The following is a 23044-nucleotide window of genomic DNA, read 5'->3' as shown; positions in this document are numbered from 1 at the left end:
TCTCAAATGGACTTCTGAGGAAAATTTCTTTTGTAGGTCTATTGTTGGAGATGCTCTTATCTGTGTGCTACTTTATCTAAATGAACTTTTGTTTGTTGTTTTTGTTAGGTTAATTTAGAAGACGCTTTTGAAGTATTTATGTAACATGAGAATGCCAAAATGCTGATGACGCTTTTGAATGGTCTCTTTGTTTTTAGCTTGCTTATTAATCAAAATCAAGATGGTATTTTTTTTCTAAAAGGTAGTGCACTCCCGATGCATTATTGGCTCGTGCTCCCTCCGTTTCAAAATATAAAATGTTCTAACTTTAAAAAAAAATTAGTTGGATGCTCGTGCGTTGTCACGGATTAAAAACATGTTACGATTGAAGTTAATACATTTTGACTCTTATAAATACTAGTTGGATGCTCGTGCATTGTCACGGATTAAAAAAGGTATTTCGCACACGATCACTTACTCTGATTTAGAAATGTGTCGCGCATGAAAATACATGATTTCATATCTAAAGATTTGCTTTCATTCTAGCATTTTGTTCTCTTTGTTGGACTGCATAGCACTTCCAAAAGTGAAAAGGAGCTATAAATTCTGGTAATACAATGGGAACAACCTGGTGCTAGTGTAAAATACTTACACTCTAAGCAGCTAATGCAAATAACAAAAAATAAAATATATTCATTTTTCAAAGTAATGGAAATAGATCTCGATAAGATCAACTATGTGTTCCTCTTCTCATATATGGGCAGTGGGCATGCACCTTGCTTACATTTCTAACTACAGTTGTATTAAGTAAACTTTGTAGTAATCAACCATATTCGTTCAATAGTTTTACTGTAGTCTTGCAACCAAAACTGGGAGCCAGATGCTGGATTTCCGCCCCCCCCCCCCCACCAGATTGGTAGATAAATATTCTGTAACAACACATAGCTTCACTACCATAGGTAATCCTTTGGAATTGCTAATTTGCTATGCACATAATTACATATCAGCCGGATGTAACAACAGATAAATTTTTTTTAGAAAAAGAGGATGACCCCGGCCTTTGCATCTAGAAGATGCATGCAACCATTTTATTAATTATTCACAAAGATCTTACAAAGCAATACATCAATATGTCTGGAACCACCCTCTTGACAACATCAGTCGCTACTCCTATTCAATGATGAAGGGGTACAGAAAGTGTGAGTCATATACCCAGACCTCTCACCTAGCCTAACATCTAAAGCCGGAGGCCTCGACCGAGCCACATACCGGGTCAGGGGCACAAGCCGGGCCGATGCACCCTCATAGGTCGTCGCCGCCGCCTTCCATCAATCCATCTTCAGTACAGTTACTAACGCATCGACCTTGCAAGGCCCGCTGTCGATGCCCCCACGACGCCATACAACGCCTCCTCCCTACGCGCGCTTATCATCACGCATCTGTCACCGAGACTTTGCTGCGCCTTGTCGCCGAGACTCCACGACGTCGATGTGTCACAGGGAACGCCGCTCCACCGTAGATGCCGATCAATGGTCCCTCGAGCCCGTGTGTACCTCCATGAATGACGCCCCCAAGGGGAAACGGCATCAGAGCGTTGCCGTCATCTGATCTACTGATCTAGGATTTCCCTCGGAGGAAGCAGAGAGTGGCCTTGAACTTTTCCTCGGTGATGCCTTCAGGAAGGGAACGACGTAGACAACGCCGCCATCGCCGGCCTTGGCAGTAGCCGAAAGCAAGCTTTCACCCAGATATGTTCGAAGAACCCATCTCTGCTCCACGGGCCACCACATCCTGCGACGTCCCCGAGAGTGGGATCCCAAGATCCGCCGCCATCGGCGACGCCACAAGGACCCACCACCTGGCCGTCATCCCTGACGAAGGGGATGGCGCCACCACCTTGTTCGGATCCAGCAGCACGCCAACGCCTTCTGCCGCCCCCAATCACATCTGTGAAGGAGGACAGTCAACGCGCGCGCCCACCACTGCTTAGGGCCGCCGAACGGCGCCCGAGCCCGCCACCCGGAGGAGAACCGATCTAGGGTGGGGAACCCCAGTTCCGCCACCGCCAGCCCCCGCAGCGCCGCCGGGATCCCATCGGGCTGCCGCCCGAACGCTCCAACTCCGCCTCCATGCCGTACGCCCAGGGTCGCCGTCGCATCTCAGCCAGAGGATCCCCTCGTGAAGAAGGGAGGAAGGCCTGCCGTCCGTCGTCCATCGGGCGAGCTTCACTCGCCGGCCTCCTCCGGCGACGGCGGGGAAGCAGGGGAGGAGGGAGGTCGAGGGTGTCCGCGGCTAGGGCGCCCGAGTCGCCCCCATGGAGGCGACGTGAACGAATCCTTAACAACACATAATTACACATGTAAATTGTTCTTAAATTATATACTCTTTCCCTGAAAAAATTAAATTAATATACTCTATTATATATCTTCTCCCAGGCATTAAGAAGCTAGCATTATTGGGCCCTCCCTTGGGTCAAACATTTAGGGCCTGTTTGGGACTGCTTCACTCCATCAAAATCAGCTCCGCTTCATCAAATCCACTTTAGAGCAGTTTCATATAGGAGTTGCAACCATTTCAAGAGAATGTTTGGCTCTCATTTAGCTCCAGCTTCACGGATGGAAAATTTAATGAAAATGATCTATTTGATTGGATGAGAGGTAAGAAACGAAGGGGTATCCACTTACTGGTGGCAGTGGTGGGTAATTTTCTTTCAATTCCAGCTTCTATAATTCTATGGAGCACCTCCTAGGGAGCTTCACAAAAAACAAGGAGTTGGACCTCAGATTCTAGTTTTTTTGCGGAGTGATATTTCGTGGAGTTACCCCGTTTGGCTTACATTTTCTAGAGCGGAGCTGAATTTTTTGGAGCAGAGCAGTCCCAAACAGGCTCTTAAATTACGAACAACGACATCATCTCATAGTCTATATCTGCAGTTCTTAGACATGGAAAAGAGAGAAAAGGAAATATAGTCACTTAAATAACATCATGCAAACATGGATAAATAATCATTAGGTACAAAATCTTGCATATTGACAAAATATCAAGCTTTGTGAAAGCTTCCTATATAGCCTTTGAGAGAAAAGGTTGTGTAAGGAAAAACCAGTGGTAGTAGGGAGTCTTGAAATCACACATCATTTTTTAACTAAGTTACTAAAAGCTAGCCCTTTAAATCCTCTCGTACAGGTAATTAATTCTTTATTATGAACTAACATCAGATTGTTCTAAGGTCATTCCTATAGTTCTGCTTAATGGAACTTCCCTTGAATAGTAGTCAGTTTATATGTTGGGTAGATACCAAACTAAAAACTTGAAGCCACACACACCTAAAATGATGCACTCACATTCCCGAGTTGTTCGCGTAAAAACAGAACTTTGGCTGGTCTATCTCTTAAACACTGAGTAGAGGGGCATTCTGCAGTTGACACTTAACATCGTGCATGCAGAAAAGAAAGATCAGAGGAGGGGAACATGTGAGCCAAACATGCAGAAAAAAATTGAGGGCAACCATAGTGAACAAAAATTCAAAAGTTGCACTCAATTGTTGGCTTCATTATTGTTTTCATTAATATCTAAAAATATACACGGAAAGGATTTACTCCAACTTCTTTCCGTAATGCTGAAGCACTCGTTGAACCATGCAATATGAGCATCCAAACACCATGGATAAATAAACATGCAGAGTAAATCTTTCAGGGAAAAAATAGGGCACCAAATTGTAATTTTTTAGCAATCAGACCATATTAAAACCACTCAAACTACTTGTTCTACTTATGTTCCACCAGCAAGAGATTACATATGAAAGCAAGTCATATCTGGGGATCAAGAAGAGGATAACATATGGTGGACGCATTTAGCACTGAATCCAAATATGCAGGAAAGACCTGCCAAGCAAATGCTGCATCAGAGAATTAAACACTTCGGCAAGTCTGCAACTACAGAATCAAATCGAACTCAACCAAATCAAACCAGTCGAAGTTCTTGTTGCAGGCAAGAATGTACAAAAGGCATATACCAATCAGCCGGATGACCTCCTCCACGAGTGGACTCTGCTCGTCGGCCGCTGCTGTCTTGACCCGGAGCTCCTCGCCGGCGAGTGCTTCACCTCCACAACGTCTCGGTGAATCCTCTTTTAATTGGTGACGGCCATCGACATCCAAACAACAGTCAGCGCACAGGGTTAATTATATCTTTCTTCTTCCCATACAAGAATCTGCAAACAAGTCAAGTTTATTCAGGAATTAGCAGCTCACTTTTATTCATACAACAGGAGGTCACTTCAGACAAGGATGTAAAAAAGAAACAAGAAAGATAGAGAGGGGTGTAAGAACCTTGCTGCTTGAGGCATGGTTCCAGTTAATGGAGCTTGCTAGCGTCCTTGTTGGATCTATAAGTTTTGTCACGCACATAGTTTGTGTGCTGGCTTGGTTTGGTTCGTTGAGGATGAAGTGACAGGAGAGGGTACTGTAGAATTCGGACAGGAGGGTGCAAGAGGTGACGCCTGTGTTCGTCCCTCCATTCGTTCAAGAACATGTAGAGTGTGGTGTGGGCATTGCACACAGAGCGGCGGCAGCGTCGACCAAAAACTCGGACATGCTAGAGATGAGATGGTACTGTTCTTGTCCGACATGGTGATACCGTACTCGCGAGATGATCGAGATCGAGTAGCCCCCCCCCCCCCCCCCCCCTTCCCAAGAAAAGAGTAACTGACCCCATCTAACCGGGCAAGGCCTCAGAAGAAGGTGAGGGCGAGGGCTGGGTCAAGGGACTCCCCGGCCTTGTTGACGCAGCTCAAACCATCATCTATCCGTGTGCGCCGCTTGAGAGCTAGGAAGGCAATGAGAGTTGCAGAACAATGGATGCCGGTGCGGTGAGCGAAGAGGAGGATGAGGACAGTAGGGCAACGGAGAGAGAACATGAAAATAACCAAAAAGAGAACATTCAAAGATGACAAACATATTTTTAGTCAGTTTAGAAGGAAGTATACAAAGATATAGATACAATCAGCAAATGTGTTATAGGAACCCCATTGAACAAGTGCCATATGTTGCACAAATTAGCTGTGACATTCCACAAAAAACAACATGTGCACAGAAAAAGTCAAGTCTACTGATTTGCCTACCTTCACAAAATTTCTTTGTTGGTCTAGTATTTTTCTCTCCAACTTGCAAGATGAACAATATAACAAGGTAGCTAGGATCATACCATCTACGGCGATGTAACTGGAATACAATTTTCTGATGGGGGTAGATTCCACATCCACATGGAGTTGAAGCCAGCCCAGTGCGGACGCGCCCACTACACTATCATGTAGCACCGGGTTACTGCCAGTCCTCAATTTGCATCTGTCAATCACCCTAGCTTTCGTAAGTTCATCTAATGACCAACCGAATGGCCCATACTAACAAGTAATTCGTTGATTGGCCAGCTAGATGAGAGCAAGAATTCAGACAACAAAGTCAGACCTTTTGGTTATCTCTATCCAGGAAAAATATACCTTGACACTCTGGTGATCCTACATTTGATCAAGGGAGCATCGACGATACCAACAGAATCATACAATATACAAAAAAACTGTTTTGCTATGAATTAACCGTCACTCAAACCTAGCAGTACAATGCTGCCAGAAAACAGAGTTTACCCTTACCCCAACCAATATTCAGGAACGGGAGCAGGGAGGCCTGCACTGTCTCCACATCCGCCGGCCCGCCCACTCGTGTGCGCTGCCAGGAAACGCATCGGCACTGTAGTAGGCAGGTTGAAGGCAGTGAAGGAGGTCGATCCCGCGGCGGATGCCGACGGTACTCCTTCGAGGATGGTAAAGGCAGCGGTGGATGCAAGCGGACGGGATGAGACCGACGGGTAGCAGCCGAATGCGGCGGCGCGCACCGTCGCCGCCGCACAGCGCCTCGGCACGCCGGTGTGGTTCACTTCTAGAGTTGGGGATTCTTTTCCCCCGGGGAGGATGAGGACTTCGGCTGAAGCCATCACTGTCCATGGGGGAGGCGGGCGCGTGGTGGAGGAAGGCCGAGGTGATCTTCGAGGGAAGTCGAGTGAGTGGCAACCGGACAGTAGGGCAACGGAGAGAGGCTGCTTCCGACTGGACGGCGGTGGGGGGTTTTTCTCGCTAGAGATGCGATGGGAGGAGTGGTGGGTAGTTTGATGACGAGACATGGGGGCGTGGGACGTGTGTGCCTGGTCGTGGTTGCTTTTTCTTACAGAGCTTGTTTTTGTGTTTCTCTTTATCGTATCAGAAATAGTGGAAACCGAGGAAGGCTTCTTACCGATTTTTTCAGTCGGAGGAATCAGGGCGGACGGTAGCATCACGACGGCAGATCCCCTTTAATAATAGAGACTTTGTTTAAAACATCATATAGTCAATCCAACAGTCTCCAAAATTAGACATATTGATGTTAATTCATTTTGCTTCAGATAGTCAATCCAACAGTCTCCATTGATGAAAAGAGATAGACAATTCACTTGGTTTTATGTTCTTGCATTTCCTAGTTTTCCTTTTCCAAACAAGGCAGACATAAAAGCTCAAGGCCTCACACACCATGAACGAGCAGTACAGTACAAGCCAATAGCAAACGCGTACGCATGGAGCTGTCCCGCCTGAACCAGCAGACCTTCCTCGCCCTCCTCAAAGCCGCCGCCGCGTCCGCCTCCTCCCGCCGCCTCCCCAGCCTCCACGCGGTCTACATCAAGCTCGGGTTCCTCGCCCACACGCGCGTCACCACTGGCTTCATCCAGGGGTACTGCGCCGCCAGGCGAGTCACCGACGCGCGCAGGATGTTCGACGAAATGCCGCGCCAGGACACCGTCTCCTTCAACTCCATGATCCACGGCTACGCGGTGTCCGGCGACGTCGCATCGGCGTGCCGGCTCTTTGAGCAGGTCCCGGCACCGACGCCCGTCACGTGGACGTCGATGGTCGCCGGGCTCTGCCGCGCCGGGGATGTCGGGTCGGCGAGGGGCGTCTTCGAGAAGATGCCGGAGAGGGACCTGGTCTCGTGGAACGCCATGATATCTGGGCACGTCGGGAACAGGCAGCCCGTCGAGGCTCTCTGCCTCTTCGGGCGGATGATGGAGGAAGGGTTTGCACCCAACCGCGGGACGGTTGTCAGCGTGCTGTCAGCCTGCGCGAGCGCCGGTGCATTGGAGACGGGTAAGTGGGTCCATGTGTACATAGAGAAGAACAGGCTCCGGTGGGATGAGTTCCTGGGGACTGCGCTTGTTGACATGTATGCCAAGTGTGGCGCTGTGGAGCTTGCGCTGGAGGTCTTCGCCGGCTTGAGGACGAGGGACACGTGTACCTGGAATGCCATGATCAATGGCTTGGCCATGAATGGCTACTCAGCAATGGCGTTGGACATGTTTCGCCAAATGGAGCTTGACGGAAGAGTGGTACCGGATGAAGTGACCTTTGTAGGAGTCCTCTTGGCATGCAGCCATGGTGGATCTGTGGATGCAGGCAGGGAGCATTTCAACATGATTTCCAGGAAGTATGGCATAGACTTAGTCCTTGAGCATTATGCGTGCATGGTTGATCTCCTTGCCCGGTCTGGTCATCTACAAGAGGCACACAAGCTCATTACAGAGATGCCAATGAAGCCGGATGTTGTCGTCTGGAGGGCTTTGCTTGGTGGATGCCGTCTCCACAAGAATGTCAAGATGGCCGAAATTGTCATAACTGAAATGGAAGCGACCTGCAGTGGAGGCCATGTGCTCCTGTCCAATCTGTATGCTGCAGTAGGGAGATGGAATGGCGTTGAAGATGTTCGAAGGACCATGAGAAGCAAGGGGATCGAGAAGATTCCCGGCTGCAGCTCGGTTGAGATGGATGGCTCCATCCATGAATTCATTTCAGGTGACAAGTCACATCCATCGTATGATGACATTCATGCAAAACTGATCGAGATTGGTGGAAGGATGCAACAGCAAGGTCATGTCACAGAGACCACTGAGGTGTTCTATGACATTGAAGATGAAGAGAAAGAGCAGGCACTTGGACATCACAGTGAGAAGCTTGCAATAGCGTTTGGGCTCATTGGAGGATCTCCAGACGCTACAATCAGAATTGTCAAAAATCTTCGCTTTTGTATGGATTGCCACAAGTTTGCTAAGTTAGTGTCCAAGATCTATCAACGGGAAATTGTGGTTCGTGATAGTGCCAGGTTCCATCATTTTAGAGGGGGAACTTGTTCTTGCAATGATTTTTGGTAGAAGAGAATCAGTTAAACTCTGGCACAGTGGCAGTGGTATACAGTATGTTTTTCTCAGCGTGAGCTTCTGCTTGCTAGTTCTTGTTTACGCTTTAGTAGGATATGCCCATGCACAGTTGTCCGAGTCAATGTGTGTAGTCTGTGGAATAAGTTCAGAAGTCTTGGTAACGTAACCGAACAAGTCAAGAAACATCATGAACTCCAATCGAGCTAATGGAATCGTTCAGTTATTCAACTGCGCTCATGTGAATATGTACAACACAACTCAACTTGACTGAACATCTTGATGAAACCACGAAGGGGTTAAGAAAAGCTAGAAATACTGGATTAGTTTATTTTGGGTGTGTTAATACATTGGACCAAAATCTGCAGAAGCATCAGTAGTTGAACTTTGCACGTTGTAATTGTCAATGTAGTCCTTGCAGCTGCATTATGTCCTTGAAAATCTCCGAAAATATTACAAGCAAGGCACCCCCCATAACAAATGAGAGGGTTAATTTTCCTCCTGGGACTATAGGGGATATAGGAGCTTCCAAGTCATTTGAGTATCTCTCTGACCAAGACATAGCTGCAGGGAAAACTCCAAAGAGTACTAGAACTGAAAAGAATACATAGAAGGGGTCAGTTCATTCCTTCAAGCATCAGATCTAATATTTCCACAATAAGTAAATCATACAAATATTCTGCACTTCCTATTCATAAAAATAGCAAACCATATGAATGTTCTGCAATTCTATATCAGTATATTATTTGTGGATGCAGCCTGCAAGGAGTCCCTTATTTCTCCTTGGGATTAGAGGTACTGTAAAGCATCCTTACCTCCATAAGTTCCTGCAAAGTCCAATGCCTTGAAAAATATCTCTGGATCTAGCAGTGACAGAACAAGCGGAGGGAACAAAGTTACAAGGTATGTCAGAGGTTTGTTCTGTCCACTTGGTAGTTTAAGCACTGCAAAGTTTATAGAAGAGGCAAAAAGGAGAAGGATAATGAATTGATAGAAGTAAGCTCTAGATCTCTTCCTAGCTCAAAAATATGATTGCTCTGGAGTCTAGACTCTAGACTGAAGAAGATACTTACAGTCCGCGATGAAGTCTGAGAGTCCTAGAACAAATCCAATGTATGATGTGCCTATTGCCAGAAATGAGAATGCCTCAACGATAGGCTGCAAATTAGAAGGTGTTTCAAATCAATCCCCATTTATCGCACATCATAAGAACATCTTGAAAAATACTTACCCCCACTGTACCATTGCTTGACCTAAGTTGTTGTAACGGATCAGTAACAGCCCCACTTTCTGCAAACCCCGGGATTGTCCCCAGGATGACAGCATCCCATATGAGAAACAGAGCAAGGGGTATGGCAGTACCTAATACAATGGCCTTTCTGCAAGATTCAATAAGATTGTCATATACCTCTGGAAGTCACCGACCTAGTATATAGTAGTGTTATCGTTCCAACATGTCTGTCCCTTTTTAATGAGAAATTTTTCTTGTTCTTCAAGATCTCGTGTTTTCTCAGAAGAAGGCATATATTGCCCTGTTGCTGTAAGTCTGAAAAAAACGTCTATATCCTTTTGACGTCACAAGTAATAACTGCTGTACTTATGCAGGTAGTGTACAGATTTATCTCAACCTTACCTTACTTTTGACAGGTCTCCTTCCAAATTTGTACACAGGACAGGAACTACATTCTATTCAGGAAAATACTCAGTCAAATACCAAGAAGATTAGTTTTTCGAAGTGAATATGGTAAGTGAGATTACCTGATATACGAATGAAAGAGCAATTATTGGTATACTTTGGGGAGCAGCAGCAAAATTCGTTTCAAGAAGAGAACTCCACTGTATATTTCCACTTGCCACCACCTGTGAAGGTCACACCCATTTGTTCAGCGTCTATACTTTGTTGTAGGATGTTCCTTAAGCGAAAGAAATTTTCTAGTGGTTTGCTCATGTTATCTTTGTCGCCAAACATAATTTTTCTGTATTCCAACAACTATTACTGGGTACTAAAAGAATGGCAATATTTCCTCTCAAATAGAACCTGTTTATCTATAAGCATTGAGGATTTGGATCTACACACTTACGCTCACGTAGCTTACTGTACGTGCACACTTGGACTGTCTTGATTTTTGTATCTCACTAACAGAGTACTTTGCAACCAATATTGGTAGGCTCGTAAATAATTTTCAGGAGATGTAGTCATGTTTCATTCCATTCGTCGACTGCTAAAAGCCTAGGATCATCAAGGTTTCAAATATTTATGATGGGTTAATGTAGAACTCCACTTACCACAAGAGCTGTGAAGGATGTTATGATACTGAACACCAAAAAGCCATTCACGGCACCAATGACTCTCTGACTGCAGCCATCAAGATTAGTTTTACTGCTTATAATCTCTGACAGAAGTAATCAATAATATTGTGACTTTACAGCATACCATGTTATATAATAATTTCCTAAGTAATTAGGGACATTAGGACAAAATTTTCTGTATAACAAATATCAGTAAGTAGTAGCCTTGATGCTATATCTGTTATATGATAAATTTCTATAGTATCTGTTATATGATAAACTATCCTCTTTTGTGAACCTTAATAATTGCATATGCATTTGTTTTGACCATCGAGAATGAATTTAACACTTAATCGTGACAAAGTAAGTAGTAGACTTGAAGCTACACTGGATGTAGTCAGGAGCTCCCGTAACATAATTTGAAAATATCTTGTGAGTTGTGATGAATCCTGAAGTTTTTAAAAAAAAAGTTAAGTAGCATGGAACTAAAAAAACGAAACATCTGCTTGAACAATTTTGTTTGCTGTTACAGGAAGTGCGAACAACAGCAGAAAATAGCTCTGTTTGAATTTGACAAATATCTGCTTGAACAATTTTGTTTGCCATCACTTTCTCCAGGTTATAACAGCTTTTGATGCAGTAACATTTTTCAATTACCTTCCGAAGTAGCATAGACCCCCAAAAGCCAGCGAAAATAGGGTGGCACTCTCCCATCTGTAAACATACTGACGTCATCAATGGTTGAAGAAAACAAATTACTGAACACTGAATCAAATTCATGATGACGACTAATGATGCTTAGTAACTGCTACGTAGAACCTACATGCAGGAATATATTTATGTGGATTGTAGAACTACCGACTAGTGTAAAAGTAAATTCCATAGCAGTTGTTTATCACATAATGCAAGTTCCTGATATTTTGTTTTTCTGGGGTTGCAATACAAGGGTAAAGCATATAATAGACACTACATCCCTATACACTAGTAAGATGAATACATCATTTTTACATCAAAAGCTGGGAAAATAAATGTATTGGCTAAATGGTAAAGTGAAGATCAAGGAACGAGGTCATACAATGGAATGCCCAATGAGTTTGTTAAGATCTCTGAAGATCGTGCCACATACGCAACAAGAAGTGCATAATGTATAAACAAATATGAAAAGCTGCAGGCACATAGAAATTATGGTCAGAATTTCTCCAGTTCAAATAGGAACTTGTAACTGAGTGTATTACATAGTGACATGAATCCCATTATGATGTTCATCTCAATGTATATTATGATTTGGAGTTCTTATACTTAAGCATTTATCATACCAGGCTGTTCTTACTCCAACTGTCCCTAGAGTGCGCTTAGCCATCGAAACCTGGAAAAAGAGAGCCTTCAGAGACTATGCTTGCTACTTTCAAACCACGCAAGATGCAAAATATACAAGGATCAAAATACATATCGTAGATGGATAGGTGCAACATCCCACCCATTATTAAGTACTTTCTGATATTTGGAGCATATATCATTCTCTATCTTTTGCCAGTCTTAATAAATGAACCTTTTGTTCAGGTGAAATATATCCAAGCACTAGGTGATATTGGATCAACTTTTTAGCTATATCACATGATTGTAGATTCATTTTAGTTGCCTCTAATAGAAATTTTGATCAGGAAATCAGAAACGGAGTGGCGCGTTAACTACCAGGGAGACACCTCCAGATCCTAGCTCACACATTGTATTGACGTTTACTTCAGCAACTAACAGCCCTGTTATAACCTGGAGAAAGTGACGGCGAACAAAGACTGTCAGTGTCAGTGCAGATAAGTAAGTGAATTCGACAAAATATTGGGTCAAACTATCAAACCCTCCTGTATCAAGGTGACACACACAACAAGCAAATATTCTTTAAGATGAGAATTTATCCAAGAACGCTCAATGCAAAAGGGTTTGTTTACCTTTGAGAGGCTTCTCTGAGACTCTGACGCATGTCACCTCTAACACGTCAGGTTTGATAGTTTACCCAGTCAATTGACATTCTATTACCATATATGCCCAGCAGAAAATGCATGTGACTGCTGAGGCCAAGAATCCAGCTTCTTGTGTGACGGCGGGGATCGCAAGGATACCTGCCCCGACCTATGTCATCAATGTTGATGGAAAGAAAGGTCAGTCGTGTAACTACAATAAGCCTTTGCTTACTCTGAACAATTCCTGAAATAAATGTTTACTCCTTAGGGATGTCTTGAATAGTTTCTAATATGTATGAAACAAGGCCACTATGGATTGAGTTTGTCTCAAAGCTGCTGAAGTTTAGCATTATTCCTCGTGAATTTTCTGGTTTGTAACTTTAGATTCATGAGGCAGGTTGTTATCTCAATGTTCTATCTGATAATCTGCACATGGTCTTTTCTCATTTCAGTGATCATCGACAGGTGCATTGCACTTTAGCATAGCCTGACCTGCAGCCAAGCAAGCGACCTGACACCAAAATTTCAGGTCTTACATTACATCAAGGGCGGTAAGAAGGAAGGAACGTTACCGTTGTCCCGGCCACAAGGAAGATGGAACCAGTGATACTCCCTGGCACATCCAAGCGAGAAACAGAGACACAATCACATCAGATGCACCCCAAATGCAAAAAAAGAAAAGCAGAAGAAAGCTCGGCAAAGCAACAGGCTGCATGATCTGAGCATGGTCACCTGGCTCGTGCTTCATGGTTGCCTTGTTGACATTGGAGAAGAGGCGCTCCAGCTGCGGCGGCGAGCTACCCGGTGATCGCCCCTCGGCAGACTGGGAACAGCGGCATCGCTGCAGCCTCCTCCTCCTCCTGGCCTCCCCTGTCCTGCTAACTGCCGGTGTTCTTACGGAGGAAGGCGGCGAGACGGATGATGCCAGCGGTGAGCTCAGTAGAGGGCAGCACTGGAGAGCGGCTGCTGCTGCCATTGCTGCCGCTGCCACTGCTGCTGCTTCCTCTCAGTAGAGGTGGGCTTGGAGCTTTCGTTTTTTGGATTTCTTTTTCTTTTTTTGTTATCTTCCGGTTGTTATTGGTGGGGGTTTGTGTGGCCCAGGTGTCCAGGCTGAAAAGTTCTGGTGATGTGGCACAATGGCAGTCCAAGAGCTGTGTGTGTGTTTGTGGATCAGCTCTGTGTGGAAGAGGAAGTTAGAACTGTCACTTGCCCAAACTTTTTGTTGTTGCATGTGCATATGCTTAAGGAAGGATCCATGATCTGCTGTGTGATGATCTGCAAGCTTGCAGTTGCTTTGCTGGTACGTTTTTTTTAACAAAATAGAAGCTTTATAGCCAACATCGATCTGCACCGATTATAGATGCACACTAGCGTTGTCGAGCTGTCAAAAAAAAAGATGCACCAGTCGAGTTTTTTGAAAAATAAAAACAAAAAAAGATGTCAAAATGCCAAAGAGAAACGACCAATTACATAAAACATGAAAAAGGGGCCATGGCCAGCAAATGCCTGTTACTGCACAATAAAAAGTCTCCCAGAGATCTTGAAGTCAGCGAGCAACGTCCCATACTCTCAGAAAAAGAAGAAGCAAAGCCACATCCCGATGTTAGTTTGCTCGGCTTTTGCGATTGTTCGATCATAGGCCGGGACAAAATCGCTGCTAGGCTTGCCGATGTTGGCAGCAGCGACACTTGAAGATGACGATGTCTCCCCTTTGGAGGCCTATCATGGCCTTTCTCCGTGCCCCTCTTCGAGTACCGGAGGAAACCCTAGGCCTGGTTCACCGGATCGGATGATGGCGGTGGCACGACATCATGCCTTCGTGAAGGCGTTGTCTTGGTTGCTCGCGGCGGGCCTGGTATTTGACGTCGTGATTGCTTTGGGTTGCTTCTCAGGGCACAATTTATGACATCATCGACGCTTCCTTCATGGCTTCTCCCTCCACCACGTCCCAGTCCTCCACACACTTGTCAACTCATCTAAGCGCTTAAGGTGGGGGATACGTTGATCCAATCAGTCCTGGAGTCATTGCGGCGTGAAGCTAGTGCCTCACATTGGTCGTGATGCAGTCTAGGTGCCTTGTGTCTTGTTTTCTCACCTTCCTTTGCTGGAATTCGGGCTATGCGAGTTTAATGTTGTGTTTTATCCCTTGTTTGACTTTTCACTCACCCGGTATGGTGCCCCCTCACTACTAGGACATACCTTATATGTAGAGATTTAACGGTAGCATGGGGGTAAAAGGCCGGCTCTACTGCTACTTTTCAGCAGCGCGGGTATTAGAGCAACACTACAGGTAACAATATAGCAGCAGCACATGCGTGCCAACGAGCACTGCTGACAAGTGGGCCCCAAAGTACCCATCGGGCTGTCTATAGTAGCAATACGTCCACCAAACCTACGCTAATGCTAAACCGAAAGCAGTAGCATTGTCACCCTTCCTCGCGCTACAACTTTGGTTACAAATTGTCAGCCAGTGGGCCCCATATAGCAGCAGCGCGGGCAGGCATACATGCGCTACAGGTAGTTGTCGTAGCAGAAGTGCCGGCCCACAGGCCGTGCTATTGCTACGCTCGGCTTATCCTCTCCCAGACCGTCCCTTTCCTCCTCTCACTCTCACTTCTTCACTCTCTTGTCGCTGCTCGCCGTCGTCGTTCCCTCACCAATTGTTGTCGTGGTCGCCCCGGGGTATTTCCCTTCCTCCCTCCCTTCTCTCTCCTTCCTCCTCCCGCTGCCCCCCTCTTCCCTCCCGCTACCCTCCTCCCTTCTTCCTCCTACTCCTCCTCCTCCTCCTCCTCTCTCATATCTTCTCCGACCGCCATCCTTCCTCCTCTCTCCTATCTTCTCCGACCCCCATCTTCCCTCCTCCTCCTCTGTCCTTGCTCCTCCCTCTGCTCCCACTACCCTCCTCCTCTCTCCTCCCTCCTCCCTTCTCCCACTACCCTCCTCACTCCTCCCTCCTCCCTCCTCCCACCTCCTCTCTAATAGAATGTGAGATTTTTATGTATATAAGTTTTTAGTAAAAAAATTAGGTATAGAATTTTTAGTAAAGAAAATTATTAAGAAATTTTTAGGATAGGAAATTTTCAATATAGAAATGTATTGGAATGCTATATGATAAATCTGTAGGTATCAAATTTAGTAATAGAAATTTTAATATAAAAAAATAGTAATAGAAATTTTGAGGTATATAAATTTTTTCAATATAGAAATGTATTGGAATGATATATGAGAAATGTTTAGGTATCAAACTTAGTAATAGAATTTTATAGTAAAAATAATTAGTAACACGAATTCTTATTTTCTGTATAGAAACATATTGGACAATTTAATTATTTTTATGTCAGTATGACTTTGTCATTTTCACTCAATGGAATATGTAGGCTTTGTAGTGTCACCTCTTCCTGGAGTGACCGTCATTGGAGCTTCCTCTACTTCCTCTACAGCCTAGCCGGTGAGCTAAAAGTCCACCTCCTCCTTCTCTTCTCCTCGAACATGTGTATGATGATATTTAGACATGTATTGCTTGTCTATTTGAACATGTGTATGATTTTGCAGGGAACACCTCTGACTGGCCTATGTTTTGCCAGAATGTTGAGTCATTTTCGTTCCGACAAATTTCATTATCCATGTCCTTTTTCTTTTGCATATCACAAAGTTCAACAAAGATATTAAGATGAGCAGCGGGATCTTCATTATGACTTTCTAAAAATTGTTCTTTCATCACAAGATTCAGTAATGCATCATTTATATCATAAGACTCCGCACTAGTGGCGGGTGGTATAGGTGTACTAATAAAATCATTGTTATTAGTATTTGAGAAGTCACACAACTTAGTAGTATCTTGAGGCATGGTGACCGAGAAAGCAAAGTAACAAGCATGACAAGTAAACTAGCGAGCAAAGAAGTAAACTAGTGACTAGCAAAGACAAGTATTTTTTTTACTTTTTCATGAAGCAAGCTAAATATAACAGGAAACAAAAAGAAGAGCAAGTGAATGATAATTTGTGCGAAGGTACTTCATAGTAGGTTGGTGATACTTCCCAACAATGGCGTCAGAAATACTTCCTGATACTTGTGATCTGCGTTGGGTTTTCCGTAAAGAGTACGGGTGATGCAGCACATTATAGATAAATATTTCCATTAGTAGAGAACCAAGGTTTATCGAACCAATAGGAGTAACAACCAACCCCCGTCTTCAACGACTGCACACAAAAAAGCAAACACTTACACCCAACGCGGGCAAGAGGGTTGTCAATCCCCTTGTACTCGTTATTTGCAAGCAAGTAAAGTGTGTAGATGATAGTTGATAAATGCAAAGTAAATAAAGGCAGCAAGGTAATTGTAGCATTTGTAAACTTATAAGTGAATAGACCCGGGGGGCGTAGTTTCCCCTAATGGCATCTCTCATGTAGTAGGCATACGGTGGATAAACAAATTATTGTTGGGCAATTGATAGGAAGGTGCATAGTTATGTGATATTTACGACAATGATCATGTATATATAGACATCACATCCATAAGAAAAGGCCGACTCCTACGTGCACCTATTACTATTACTCCACCAATCGACCGCTATCCAGCATGCATCTAGAGTATTAAGTAAAAGAGAGTAATGCTTGGAGAACAATCACATGATGTAGACAAAGAGAACTCAATGAATATGAATTAACCCCATCATTTAATCCTTAGTGGCAACAATACAAAGACGTGTCCTTGTCCCTTTCTGTCATTGGGATATAGAACTCCCCCAGATTGAACCCACTACAATGCACCCCTCTCACTGAAGAAATATCAAGCTAGTTGACCAAACTATTTCAATAGATCGGAGAGAATTATGAAGCTATAATAATCATGAAAATAGGAATCATAATAGAATGAATCATAATATAATTCATAGAAGAGTTAAATCTTTATCAAGAATAATCTGAACATAAACCTACAATTCATCGGATCCCAACGAACGCACCGCACAAAAAAATTACATTAGATAGATCAAAGCAAAGATGCGATGATCATTGTATTGAAGATCAAGATCAAGATCAAGAGAGAGAGAGAGAGGGAGAGGGAGAGAAAGAGAGAAATAGCCATCTAGGTACTAACTACAGACCCGTAGGTCTGTGGTAAACTATTCACACATCACGATGGGAGCAACAAGGTTGATGTAGAGGTTGAAAAGACCTCGATGCCGCCTAGAGGGGGGGTGAATAGGCTATTTAAAAACTTCTTCGGATTTGGCTTGAACCTAATGCGGAAATAAACTAAGAGGGTACTTGTCAAGCGCAAATCCTCAATGCACTAGGCACTGCAACGTGTATCAACAACACGATCTACCAAGATGGACACAATACAGTTACTAACAAGCACAAGTAAGTTACACAATCTTACTTGAGCTATATCACACGACAAGTAGGTGAACGACACAAGATACTAGATCACACTATATCAACACAATATATCAAGGGCTGCAAGTATGAACGTGTGGATATAGAGGGTATGCTTGAACGATTAATCTTGTACAAGAAATAGCCAACACAATATAATGAGCACAACCAATATGCAATGTATGTATGCTCAAATAACACAAGTAAACCACAAGTAAGGAGTTAGGGTTAAGGATAACCAAGGTCACTGAGATGAAGATGTATCCCGATGTTCACTTCCTTGAAGGGAAGCTAGTCACCGTTAGAGAGGTGGATGTTACCACGAAGGCACACCAACGCCACGAAGGCTCGCCCTATTCTCCCTTTGATATAGCACCACGAAGGCGTTTGTCAACCACTAGTGGTAAGCCTTTGAGGTGGCTTCCAAACCCTCACAAACTTTTCCGGGGGAAATCACACGGATTGATTCCTCTCCGAAGAACTCCTACCGCCTAGGAGTCTCCAACCTCCAAGAGTAACAAGATCACGGGGAAAGCTCAAAACTTTCTCAAATCACAAATAGCTTGGGTTGAGAGAAGGAGAGGGAGACGATCTATCTTTTGATTGGAACAACTCTCAAAGGGGCTCACAAATGCTCTTGGGATCTAAGATTTGGAGTGAGCAAATGTGTGTGAGGTGGAAATTTGTTCTTATGAGGATAAGGCTGTGTTGGGCAACCCTCTCACGAAGTGGGAGGGGGGTATTTATAGTGGGGAGAGAAAAAGAGGCGTTGGGGACACTTTAAGTCACACAGGGTCCGGACGTCCGACAGTTGTCGGAAGTCCGGGCGTCCGCGAGGGGTCGGACGTCCGACAGGGGTCGGTCGTCCGAGGCCTGTAGATATCACTGAAAATACTGCGGACACTTTAAGTTACACAGGATCCGGACGTCCGACAGTTGTCGGAAGCCCGGGCGTCCGCAAGGGGTCGGACGTCCGACAGGGGTCGGTCGTCCGAGGCTTGTAGATACGACTGAAACTATTTTGAATTAAACAGTGATCGGACGTCCGACAGGGGTCGGTCGTCCGAGGCCTGTAGATACGACTGAACCTATGTTGAATTTATCAGCCACCGAACGTCCGGAGAGGACCGGAAATCCGAGTTATACAGCTCAACTTCTACTGGTGGTAGGTTCCGGATTTCCGAAGGGTGTCGGACGTCCGGCGCTCGGACGTCCGGAGGGAGCCGGATTTCCGAGATATAGAACTCAACTTCTACTGGTGCAGGCTTCCGGATTTCTCGGACTTGGCCGGACATCCGGGCCTCGGACGTCCGGAGGGAGCCGAAAGTCCGAGTTATATGGCTCTGATTTCTCTGGTATAGGATTCCGGATTTCCGAACTAGTTTGTCGTCCGGTCCTCGGACGTCCGGAGAAAGCCGGATGTCCGAGGCACTAGTTTTGTTTTCAGATAACAACAAAACAGTGGAGATGTTTGTCTGAGCAGAAAGTGATGATGTAGTTTGAGCAAGTTCATCGCAAAACCTGTGATCCGCTCTTAATAGTGCGGGATCCCTAAGGACTCAAGAATCATAAAAGAGTACTGATGATCCATACTTGAGTGTATACTTTTATTCGCTGATCATCACTCCGCACAACTAACGTCAAAGGAGTTGATACCTTTGAGTTAGCCCTTTCACCTAAGCTTGATGTTGTTGTTCCTTCTTGGCTCAAGTTGAAAGCAAGACATGATGAAGTCTTCAAGTAGCTTTCCCATACATAATGCGGAAAGCCTAGCTTATGTATTCATCTTCATTTGTCCACCATGTGAACATCCACAAGAATCAAGCATGTAGTGCTCAGGAATGCTTATCTTGATCTTGTCCTTGTTAGCACATGAGGTTGTCCTTATCAGCACATGATCATTGACAATAGTTTCAATGATATATTCGTGCTGATCCACTTGAACTTGCACACCACAATCTTGATGACGATCACCACTTGACGTCATCCTTCATGGGTTGTATGAGATCTTCCTTTTGACGCAAGCCCAATGGAAGCACACCTAACCCCCACACAGGAGTCTCACAAAGACCATGGGTTAGTACACAAACACGTAATGGACAATGCTTACCATATCATGGGATCACTTGATCCCTCTCGGTACATCTTATACGCTTTGTGTGTTGATCATCTTGATTTACTCTTTGTCTGAGATCTTGATCAACCTAGTGTTTCTATGACCATTCTTTGGATAATACCTTGAATAACATCTTGGTCATCATATAAACTTCTTGAACCCGACAGATGGACTTCAAGAAGTGCCTATGGACAAATCCTATAAATATAACTTAAGGCAACCATTAGTCCATAGGAATTGTCATCAATTACCAAAACCACATATGGAGATATATGCTCTAACAGAGGCCCTCTGTGATCGATCCGCCTGGACACCGGAACATGGCTCCAAATGGGCACACGCGTGGAATAGAGACTTGCGGGGGCAGAACAATTGTTTCTGGTGGCTCCCGTAGAGTTTTGGGATATTTTCGAATTTATAGGCCATAGAGGTATGTAGGGGGACACACGAGGGGGTAGCACACATCAGGGCGTGGCCACCCCCTGGGCGCGCCTTGTTGTTTGCTCCTACCCTCGCGCGGAGTCTGATCTCCTCCCTAAGCTTCCATGTCTTCTTTTGGTCCAGAAAAAATTATAAAAAGTTTCGTGGCAATTATACTCCATTTGGTATTGTAAACCCGAAAGCCAAAAACATGCAGAAAACAACAAGTGGTACTACGTACTGTGTTAATAGGTTATTGCTAAAAATAATACTAATTGGTATATAAGCATCGTAAAAGCATTCTAGAATGATAATATTATAGCATGGAACAATAAAAAATTATAGCTACGTAGGAGACGTATCAACTATTATTATAAAACTTGTCATAATTATGAGTACCCTTTTTTGAGCATTGCTCTTTTAATGTGGAAACAATTTATAATATTTGAGTCTCCTATGATGCTCGCACTATTATGTACGAGAAGTTTTCTTGTTGGGAGTAATAAATTTTCTATGCTTGTGGATCATGAAAAGAATTCTTTATGTGATAGTTATATTGTTGAATTCTTTCATGATGTTAGTGAAAATTATTATGAGGGAGGAACATATGCTTGTAGGAATTTGTGGGAACACTAGAAGGTATATTTTGAGGGGGGGTGAATAGACTACTTGACAAATTAAAACCTAGCCTTTTCTCAATTTTAATGGTTGGCAGATTTTAGCATTTATAACAAGTCAAAAACACCCTACACATGCAAGTATATGAGAATACCAGCGGAAAGTAAAGACATGCACATGCAAAGTAAGGAGTGGACTTAAGGAAGACCAAACGCAAAGATTGACACAGAGATTTTTGGCGTGGTTCTGTTAGGTGGTGCTATCATACGTCCACGTTGATGGAGACTTCAACCCACGGAGGGTAACGGTACGCGAGTCCACACAGGGCTCCACCCACAAGGGGTCCATGAAGAAGCAACCTTGTCTATCCCACCAGGGCTTATATCCACGAAGGACTAGCCTCACTCGGGGTAGATCTTCACGAAGTAGGCGATCTCCTTGGCCGTACAAACTTCTTGGTTCAACCACACACCACGAAGTAGGAGGATCCCAAGCGACACCTAACCAATCTAGGAGATACCACTCTCCAAAAGGTAATAGATGTGGTAGTATGATGAACTCCTTGCTCTTGTGCTTCAAACGATAGTCTCCTCAACACTCACTCACTCACTCATAGATTTGGTTTGGGTAGAAGAGATTGATTGGGTGGAAAGCAACTTGGGGAGTCTAGAAATCAAGATTATTATGGTAGGAATGGAATATCTTGATCTCAACACATGAGCAGGTGCCTCTCTCTCATGGAAATGGATGAGGCAATTGCTTGTATGTTTTGAGTGCTTCCTCTTCGAATGAGAGGTGGTGGAGGGGTATATATAGACATCTCCAAAAATCCAACCATTACAACATTATTTCCCAACTCGGTAAAACCGAAGTAAAAAACTCGGTTGCACCGACTAATGCAAAATGTGGCAACTTTTGGCGTTTCGGTGAGACCAATATATGAATATCGATGGGTCCGATTTTGGCTGGCCTCGACAGTTATTAGACTTGGTGGCACAGATTCCTAAAACTTGGAAATTACGATTCTTAGAAACTGGTAGACAGAGAGTTGGTCACTGATTCTCGGTGAGACCTAAACAAGACTTGGTGTCACCAAGAAGCTAGGGTTTACCATAGGATCTGTCTGGGGTAAAACTAGGTAGGGCCGAATGCAAAAAGTTGGTGGCACCAATTTTTGGATATTTAAGATTTTGGACAAAATATTTGTGGGAAAATTCATGACTATTTTTGGTGGTTAATCTCTAAGCACTTGAGCAACTAGATCATCATAGTCACCTCGTCCCCTTATAATAGTATTGGCTTTCATATGGACTCAAGTTTGATTTCTCACAAAATATAAAATGTAGAGTCTTGAAGATTGAAGCTTGGCCAATCCTATTCCTTTCCTTCCTTTGGGAAAGGACATGGATGTCGCCTAGAGCGGGGGTGAATAGGCGTTTAAAAATAACTACAGCTTAGGCTTGAACAAATGCGGAATAAAACTAACGTTTAATTTGTCAAGCACAAAACCTAAAACAACTAGGATCACCTATGTGCACCAACAACTTATGCTAAGCAAGATAAATAACTAAGTGATAGCAAGATATATAACAAGAAACAATATAGCTATCACAAAGTAAAGTGCATAAGTAAAGGGCTTGGGTAAGATATAACCAAGGCACGCGGAGACAATGATGTATCCCGAAGTTCACACCCTTGCGGATGCTAATCTCCGTTTGGAGCGGTGTGGAGGCACAATGCTCCCCAAGATGCCACTAAGGCCACCGTAATCTCCTCACGCACTCGCACAATGCAAGATGTCGTGATTCCACTAAGGGACCCTTGAGGTCGGTCACCGAACCCGTAAAAACAAGGTTGGGGCAATCTCCACAACTTAATTGGAGGCTCCCAACAACACCACGAAGCTTCATCAAAATGGAATATGGCTTCGAGGTAACCTCAAATGCCCGGGGCAATCTCCACAACCTAATTGGAGACCCCGAAGCATACCGGGAGCTTTACACCACAATGATTGAGCTCTGAGGCACCACCAAGCTTCTAGGACGCCAAAGCATCCAAGA

At 44.3% G+C, this 23044-nt stretch overlaps 3 protein-coding genes and 1 long non-coding RNA gene across 7 annotated transcripts; 2 read left to right on the top strand and 2 right to left on the bottom strand.

Moving 5' to 3' along the window:
* Positions 1-3719: 3719 nt before the first annotated feature.
* LOC123429526 lies at positions 3720-6279 on the bottom strand. 3 transcript variants are annotated; one of them, XR_006622696.1, is made up of 3 exons: positions 5624-6279; positions 3992-4189; positions 3720-3860 (listed from the first exon to the last, which is right to left on the bottom strand). XR_006622696.1 is itself a non-coding variant. In XM_045113552.1 (2 exons), exons 1-2 carry the CDS (start codon positions 6148-6150, stop codon positions 4144-4146), a joined length of 573 nt encoding a protein of 190 aa, XP_044969487.1. In that variant the 5' UTR covers positions 6151-6279; the 3' UTR covers positions 3720-4143. The 3 variants fall into 3 exon arrangements, 1 of the variants encoding a protein (XP_044969487.1); XM_045113552.1 differs by having other exon boundaries at positions 3720-4189; XR_006622698.1 differs by lacking the exon at positions 5624-6279 and adding an exon at positions 4308-4644 and having other exon boundaries at positions 3720-4189.
* Positions 6280-6529: 250 nt separating this feature from the next.
* Positions 6530-8258, top strand: LOC123424838 (putative pentatricopeptide repeat-containing protein At5g40405). Its single transcript, XM_045108530.1, has one exon. The coding sequence runs from the start codon at positions 6577-6579 to the stop codon at positions 8200-8202; it is 1626 nt and encodes a 541-aa protein (XP_044964465.1). The 5' UTR covers positions 6530-6576; the 3' UTR covers positions 8203-8258.
* Positions 8259-8412: 154 nt separating this feature from the next.
* LOC123424839 (tyrosine-specific transport protein-like) lies at positions 8413-13831 on the bottom strand. 2 transcript variants are annotated; one of them, XM_045108532.1, is made up of 14 exons: positions 13185-13831; positions 13025-13065; positions 12529-12621; positions 12187-12261; positions 11811-11860; positions 11570-11659; positions 11152-11208; positions 10492-10561; positions 9964-10065; positions 9839-9891; positions 9437-9584; positions 9279-9363; positions 9021-9068; positions 8413-8799 (listed from the first exon to the last, which is right to left on the bottom strand). In XM_045108532.1, exons 1-14 carry the CDS (start codon positions 13426-13428, stop codon positions 8609-8611), a joined length of 1347 nt encoding a protein of 448 aa, XP_044964467.1. In that variant the 5' UTR covers positions 13429-13831; the 3' UTR covers positions 8413-8608. The 2 variants fall into 2 exon arrangements, with proteins under 2 accessions (XP_044964467.1, XP_044964466.1); XM_045108531.1 differs by having other exon boundaries at positions 9021-9149; positions 13185-13828.
* Positions 12221-13178, top strand: LOC123424840. The gene is made up of 3 exons (XR_006621751.1): positions 12221-12309; positions 12545-12650; positions 12905-13178. It is a non-coding gene; the product is annotated as an uncharacterized LOC123424840 (long non-coding RNA).
* Positions 13832-23044: the final 9213 nt, after the last annotated feature.

This window comes from Hordeum vulgare, chromosome 2H (genome assembly GCF_904849725.1).
Source record: "Hordeum vulgare subsp. vulgare chromosome 2H, MorexV3_pseudomolecules_assembly, whole genome shotgun sequence".
NCBI classification, from domain to species: domain Eukaryota; kingdom Viridiplantae; phylum Streptophyta; class Magnoliopsida; order Poales; family Poaceae; genus Hordeum; species Hordeum vulgare.
The sequence above is the reverse complement of the archived record's forward strand: the minus strand, read 5'-3'. Positions and strand labels throughout refer to the sequence as shown.